The 7,591-nt window shown below is 51.6% G+C and overlaps 1 protein-coding gene across 5 annotated transcripts; it reads right to left on the bottom strand.

Annotated features, from left to right (window-relative positions):
* Window positions 1-4,028: 4,028 nt before the first annotated feature.
* Window positions 4,029-7,224, bottom strand: SMIM12 (small integral membrane protein 12). 5 transcript variants are annotated; one of them, XM_059690253.1, is made up of 2 exons: window positions 7,090-7,224; window positions 4,029-4,944 (listed from the first exon to the last, which is right to left on the bottom strand). In XM_059690253.1, the coding sequence occupies exon 2, from the start codon at window positions 4,937-4,939 to the stop codon at window positions 4,661-4,663; it is 279 nt and encodes a 92-aa protein (XP_059546236.1). In that variant the 5' UTR covers window positions 4,940-4,944; window positions 7,090-7,224; the 3' UTR covers window positions 4,029-4,660. The 5 variants fall into 5 exon arrangements, with proteins under 5 accessions (XP_059546236.1, XP_059546235.1, XP_059546238.1 ...); XM_059690252.1 differs by having other exon boundaries at window positions 6,977-7,141; XM_059690255.1 differs by lacking the exon at window positions 7,090-7,224 and adding an exon at window positions 6,850-6,970.
* Window positions 7,225-7,591: the final 367 nt, after the last annotated feature.

Genomic DNA, 7,591 nt, shown 5'->3' with positions numbered 1-7,591 from the left:
GCAGCTCAGGCCCTGAAGCAAATAGAAATGGACAGTGGAGCCAGGGTTGGCAGTGAGGAACAGGGGCAGTGGAGAGGGGCATAAGGGCACAAAGGACTGTGGGCCCTTCTAGACAGAAGAGCTGCCCCTGCTGGCATGCCAGCAAAGATCTTTTAGGACCCATTCGGAATTTTTAAACAAAAACAAAGCCAGGGTTTACCTTTGCATTAACTTCCTCTTTTGGAAGAATGTGATAAACAGATAACGAATGCTAACAAATTTAATTCAAAAAGAATGAACTTTTAAAATACATTAGAGGCACCACTGGGACTGAAACACTAAATACTAGTTACTCCTCTTTATTCTTAAAGCTGACTCCCCCAAAACTCCTATTTAGCAAATACTTTGGGAGACTGTGCACAGAATAGCAATAAAAGAGCATTTATTTCTATTTCATTATTCAGACAGGCTGCCATCCCAAGTCAATAAAAGCCAGGTTTTACTGGGATGTAACATAGCACTTGCCTGTTTTCAAAGCACTTTCTGATTTCTCACTCTTTTTAGATCATCAGCAGGAATGCATGAGTACCCCCATTTTGCAGTGGGGACACTAAGGCCAGGAGAGGTGAAGGCACATGTCTGAGGTCACCCAGTTCTCTTGCCTCCAAGTCCAAGGTTCACCCCTGGCCATTCTCCTGATATGTGACACTCCTGGGCATCCCACGCCTTCCTCCCCACTTCTCGTCTCTGACCTTGCAGACGGCACCAATGGCACTACTCCTTCGCAACACAGGTCTGGAGCTTGCTGGCCCTGGGCTAGCTTGGTTCTTATGGGCGGCAGTCCTTTCTGTAAAACACCCCAAAGAAGCCCTCGACCACCAGGCCTGTGAGCTCACTCTCCCAGCCTACGTCACTCTCGCCTCCGGATCTCTGCCTCACCAGGAGCACAAGGACACATGCAACTACTGCAGGAAATGTAGGATTTTCTTGTAAAAAATTCAAGCAGCTAATATTTATTGAGCACCTACTGGTTGCCAAGGACTCTGCTAGGACCTTGACATGTTCCCTTCTCACCACCACTCAACAAAAATTGGTATTCTCATCCCCATTTTACAGACGTGGATACTGAGGTTCAGAAAGGCTAAGTGACTTGCCTAAGGTCAATCAGCTGGTTGTTGAGGCAGTATTCACTGCTCAGGTCTGTTAGACTCTAGGTCCCACTTTATTTTTAATCCACCTCACTGCCTTGGCTCACCACTCTACAGGGGCGGAGAGGCCCACGCCGAAGTGGAAAAAGAAAAGCGAGCCTTTCATTGCTGTTGCCTGGCTCCCACAAGACGCAGGGGAGCCTAATCCCACGGTGTTTACCCCAACCAACAGCCCCATGAGCTGGGATCCTGGGAGGCTCACGAGAGTCAAAGGGCTCCCCGGCAGGTTTGTCCCGGCAGCTGGCCAGCAGACTTGTGCTAACACAGCAGCAGGCACAGGAAAGCCTCCACAGAGAACGGAAAAGCACCAGACACTGAGCCACTGAGGGGAGAGAAGTGATTCCTGCCGTGTTCAGACGGGGTGGCGCTGCCACCACCATCACGGGGCCGGGAAGGGACCCCAAGGCAGGGCAAGCAAAAAGCCCCGAGCACATCCACTTACTGTAGTGTTTCAGGGAATAGGACTTCGGGGCCAGTCCGAGAGGGTCACATGGCTCCAAAGTGACCCAGCAGGCATGGAAGAAAAGCAGCAACCCTGGCCTGCCTGCCTTTGCTCGCACACACACCCACCCTGCTACCGCCTGTCACCTGGCATGCAAGACAGCACGCGTGATCCTATAGCAGCACAGCGGCAGCAGACCGCAGCCAGCCCGTGGGAAAGAAAGCTAACCCAGAATATTAATAGACTTGCCGGAGGCGAAATTTAGTGAGGGCAAGCCCTAGGAAATAAAATTATTTAAAAGGGGGCACAATTAAAGTGAGCCTGGAAGAAGGGAGCAACTTGGATTTCCACAGGGAGGGCTTCCTCGGCCCGGCCCTGGGAGGAGGTGCACCAGCAGTGGCAGGGTTATTCTAGAAAACCCAAAAATATCTTCGTCTATGGGAAAAAAATGTTGGTGTTTCTGTAGCTCTTCTGTCTGCTAATGTTTTGCTTAGGCTGATATTACACTACATATGCGCAGGATGACCAAAACTGTTTCAAGGGAAACCACTCCTGGGATCTACTATTTGCTACAAATTCTTAGGCTGCCAAAATAATTAACTGTTAACTATCAATTATTAATTTACTCATTATTGTCAATAATTTATTAATGACTAATTATTGATTATGCTCAGGTCTGCCACAGGGGGCAACTCATTAATTAAAAGGAGAGGGGGAGTTTGAGAAGTCGAAAACCGGCAGCTATTGAGATCAAATTAACCCCATGGGTTTGTTAGCCTGCTTAGAACTTTTTAGAAAATGAACTGTCATCGGTTAATCAGAAGGTTACACACACACAAATCTGAGTTTATACCATTTTTTAGAAAACTTGAAAAATCTGGTATCACTGGGCAAGCAGCACAAATTAGAAGATGCTGAGTAGCGACTGCCCCCTTCAGGCAGGCCCCGTGCTTCCCAGCTCCTGGCCTGGCGCACTCCTTTAAGCCACATGACTGACCCCTGTAGGCACCCTGGTTTGTTACTCCTAGTTAAAGCCCAGGGAAGGGATCACAGACTTGGTCATGCTCAGGACTGCCACAGGGGGGCAGCACCGGTCTGTCAATGAGGCCTGTAACCAAATTGAGCTTGGCATATCCTTTGGTAACCAGAAATCCCATCCTTACTTGGGTGGCAGACACTCCTCCATATTCCCGATCAGATTTGTTCCCTGAGAAGTTAACAGCAGCTCATGTCAACATTCCCACTAGGCTTGGGCAACCTGACTTGTTCTCTCCTCTCTGGCCACCACCTTCCACATCCTCCCAGCTCCTCTCATTCCACAGCTGGTATTCCCACCTGTTCAGGAATTCTTCCTTCACCTGCTAACACCATCAGGCCTCAGATCCTTCCCCTTTTTAAAGGCAGTTTGTTCTTCATCAAATGGGCATCACCTGCCTTTGCTCACTTAGGGTAAACAGTTGACCACACGAGGCAAGAGGTTATTGTGCCTCGTCCTGCCCTCTGCTCTCACCCCCTTCCAACCGCCAGCAGCACCTTTTTTATTTAACACTCACCCGAGGGCGTTTTTAATGATTTCAGAGAGAAAGGGAGAGAAAAAACATCAGCGTGAGAGATCGGCCGCCTCCTTTGTGTGGATCAAACTCAAAACCTGGATATAGGCCTTGACTGGGAATCGAAACTATGACCTTTCCGTGTATAGAACGATGCTCCAACCCACTGAGCGACACCAGCCAGGGCCCTGCGGCATCTAAAGTGGTAGCTTTTAGTATGATCTTCTACAGCTCTTTAGGAAAGACATTTTATATGATGTCTTGAGATCCTTAAAACTGCTCATCCCATTTCCTCCAGAATGCCATTTACTATTCCTACCATTTAACCCAAAATTCAGGAAAAGCCTTACATATTCATTGCACTATTTATACTGGTGAACAACCAGAAACAACCTAAATGTCCTCCGGCAATAGGGAAATTATTAAAAACATAACAAAATGTTAGCTTTTCAGTTGTATTAGAGCCCTGGGGAGCTGTACTAAAGTCCTTTTTAAAAATCCCTACCAAATGTTCTTTTAAGTACATCGATTATTTTTATAGGGAAAAGTGTGTGTGTGGAATTGGAAAACTTGATAGCAACTGTTAAGCACCCTGGTGTGTTCTAATTTAGATGCTGAAAGGTCCAATAGCCTCTTATTACCATGACAGAATAGCCTCTGGGAACCTGGGCCTCCAGGACTCACCCCCTCCAGGACCCAGGCCAACCACACTAGTAGAACAAAGCCTCCAGGACCCTGGAGTCCTTAGTTAAAGGCCAATGTTATCCTATCCTGAAATCCTGAAATGCCTGCCCTTGCATAACTCCTGAGGAGACCCCACACACCATTTGGAAGATAGAATTAGATCAGTATGGTTCTCAGATGCCACTTTAATCAAGTTTTGCACTATACAGTGATGGGGGGGGATGCAAGATGGTGAAGATTTTCAAGCAGATTCACCTACCCCAAGGTGAACAGCCTTGGGCTGCCAAGAACAGCCCTTCCCCAGCGAGTCCCCCCCTTTCCTGAGCTGGTAGGACAGGATTTCAGCAAGAGTGAGCACAAAGGACTGGGCAAACGAGGGAAGGAACCAGGTAGATTTCTGAAATCTTCCCATGCAAACGAGAACTAGACATGAGGTATCTCTCTTAAGGCAACACCCCAATCCCATGCACTTCAGCTTGAGGCCAAACTGCCTCCCTGCAGGGACCGACAGCCCAGGTTCATCTCATAACACTACTCCCAGCAGTGCGCCCACCATACAACAGATGCAGCCTGCAGGCCAGAACCCTCCAGGGCCTTCCTCTTCACGGGCCCCTCAGCTTCTAGTGTGTCCGTGTGCCTGGCTGTAGAAGAGCACCCAGTATGTGTGTGGCCGGGTGGTGCCCGAGGGGCCAGAATAAGCAACAACGCAAATCAGACGTGGATTCTGGAGCTGGGTCAACATGGTGGCAGGACCAGTCACGGCCTATGGAAGGACCCACATGGCCCTGTGTCCTCTACTAATTCTTCTCCGGGCGGTTTCTGTTCAGGACGGCTTTAGGGGCAAATTCCAGCTTGTCCTTAAGGCTCACCACCTGGGTGTGGTCCTTGCCTAGCAGCTCATCCAACTTTCGGTCCTCCCGACGCTCTGAGATGCTCTTCTCCTCCTCCACGGGCTGGGGATCTTTTCCCCGGATGAACCATTCCAGGTGGTAGCCCACAGCCCCGACCACGAAGGCCACAGGAAACGTGACATAGGGAGCATAAGTACGCACCACGGTCCAAAACACGGGCCACATGACATCTGCAGAAGAGCACAAGGCAGCATTAGGGAGACACCAGCTGCCCCTCCCCACCAAACGGACCACTACCAAGCTCCCCACTTACCAGGCAGCCGGGCACCATTTACTGAGCATCCACCCCTTGCAGAGAAAAGCAAGAGAGAACCCTGCTTTATGCAACAGTTGGGTCCCTGAAACAATCCAGAAATTTTCGGAAGATTCAACTGTTAGGGAAGGGGACAAGACTCTCCATTTTATGACCCATACTTTTTGACAGTTATGTAACCATGTACAGCAGAGTTCCCCATGAGGGGACCTCTGGGCTTACCGAATAAAGCTTTAAGTCTTTTTTTTCTTTTTTAAAAAAATATATTTATTGATTATTTTACGAGAGGAAGGGGGAGGGATAGAGAGTTAGAAACATCGATAAGAGAGAAACATCAATCAGCTGCCTCCTGCACACCCCCTATTGGGGATGTGCCCGCAACCAAGGTACATGCCCTTGACCAGAATCGAACCTGGGACCCTTCAGTCCGCAGGCAGATGCTCTATCCAGTGGGCCAAACCAGTTAGGGCTATTTTTTCTTTTATGAGACTGACCTGCTGCCTACTGCACTAAGAGGGCACCTTTCTTTTTTTAAAAAAAAATATATTTTTATTGATTTCAGAGAGGAAGGGAGGGAGAGAGAGAGAGAAACATCAATGATGAGAGAGAATCACTGACAGGCTGCCTCCTGCACGCCCCACACTGGGGATTAAGAGGGCAACCGGGCATGGGCCTGGACTGGGAATCGAAAAGTGACCTCCTGGTTCGCAGGTAGATGCTCAACCACTGAGCTACGCCGGCCAGGCTTTAAGCCTTATCTTGACCATAGGCCTTCCCTCCATAGTGTGCCAACCTCTCAAGAATGGGAAAGAAGTCTTTCCCTCAAGTGCCCCAACCTGGCCTAGGAACAAATCCGTAACCCAGGTACCTGCCTTTGACCGGGAATCGAACCTGAGACTTTTCGGTGCACCGGCTGACGCTCTACCACTGAGCCAGTCCCGCCAGGGCAAGTTCTCTCTTTATAAGCAAACACTCTCCCTAAACAGCAACCCTCCATTCAGATTCCCAATTTTTCTTAAAACGTATCAAGGATGAGTCCACAAGTATTATCTGTCACATGCTGCACCAGGTCTCCCTGTCCTCCTACTCGCATTCTAATCACTTTCAAATAAGTCCATGAATTCATTTACTTAACACTTACAACCATTTCCGCTGGGTACACCTTGTGCTGGCGCACCCCACTTGTCTGCCTCAAAGCACTTTAAGCACCAAGAGGGCAAAGACCATAATGCCTGTGGCCCACTGTGCCCTATCCAACCCCCAACACCTCCCTCCCTTGCCCGGCCTGGCATAAAATGCTCCAAGTTTGTTGAGTGAATGAATGAAAGCACGAGCAACACACTAATGTAAAACCACAGCAGTCATCTACCCACCCACCCGCCCGCCTGCCTGCCTTCAAAAGGTAGCAGGAAGACAGCAGGTGCCTCTGATGATTACGAGACTCGAACCAGTCGCCCCCCGGGGTAGCAACACGAATGAGGCCAAGGGTCTCGCACACACGGTGACGCGTATTTCCAGCTCGGCGTGGAGGGGCCTAACGCCAGGTAGAGGTCAACTGGTTGCCGGCAAACCGGCCCTTGTGCCGGGCCCCGGAGGCCCAATGAGGTCCAAGCCCGAAGTCCGAGATTCGAGAGCTGCTAACAGGGCAGAGGATACCTAACGGGATTGAAGATTAACCCTGACCCTGACTCGAGCCCGGGCCAGGGGTGGGGGCGCAGGTGAGGTCAGGGTCCAAGTATCCAGCCGTCTCCCTCCGCTGGGCGCCCGGCCCCGGCCCCTATCCCACCACCATCACGGCCTCGTCAGCGGCGTCCGTCCTCACCCACGTGCCCGACACCGGGAGGCCCTGGCCCCGAGGGCCAGCGGGGCGCCCAGGCTCGACCTCCAACCCCCTGTTGGAAGGAGAGCCGCCAGGCCCGGCCGGGGCCACAGCGGACACTCGTGATCACCTGTCCGGTAGCTCAGAGGTCAAAGTCTGGAGCCGTCGCCAAGACCACGGGCGGCCGGGCAACCGGGCAACCGCCCCCGGGAAGGGAACTGCCGGCAGGGCCCGCGTGCTCACCTGAGCCACGGCGTCCGGCCCCCGCCCTCCGCCTGCTCGCCCGCACCGCCGCCGCCGCCCCTCCCAGCGGCCCGCGGGGCCTCGCCGGGACCCCGCCCACCGAACCCCAGCTCTCTCGGAGCGCAGGGATTGGCTGAGCTCCCGTCAAAGGAGCGGAGCAAGCGAGGCGCCCGCAAGGGAGCCCGGCTGCGCTGAGATGGACACACGCCCCCTAGGGGCTCGGAGGTTTACCAGGGACGTAACCACGTGCTTCTCGGGTGGAGAAAGGAAAAGGTCATCCGCTCATTTATTCAGCTGGTGATTACTAGGTGTCTTCTAAGACCTCGGTCTGCGCGCGCACACGCAAAGACAGGCTCACTGACCTCAAGCTCCCTTTAGCAGACTATAATCGAGGGCTTAAGGACTCTTCGGATCTGGGCTAGCTTTCTAACTGTGACCTTGGGAACAGTATAAATCGGTCTTAGCCTCCCTTCCCGCTCCTAGGCAAAGGTAATCGCACTTA

This window comes from Myotis daubentonii, chromosome 3, assembly GCF_963259705.1.
Source record: "Myotis daubentonii chromosome 3, mMyoDau2.1, whole genome shotgun sequence".
Lineage (NCBI taxonomy): Eukaryota > Metazoa > Chordata > Mammalia > Chiroptera > Vespertilionidae > Myotis > Myotis daubentonii.
This window is presented reverse-complemented; position numbering and strand designations above follow the sequence as displayed.

Bases quoted from the DNA above. Each gene is read 5' to 3' on its own strand.
- SMIM12 (XM_059690253.1), bottom strand. From the start codon at position 4,939: ATGTGGCCCGTGTTTTGGACCGTGGTGCGTACTTATGCTCCCTATGTC.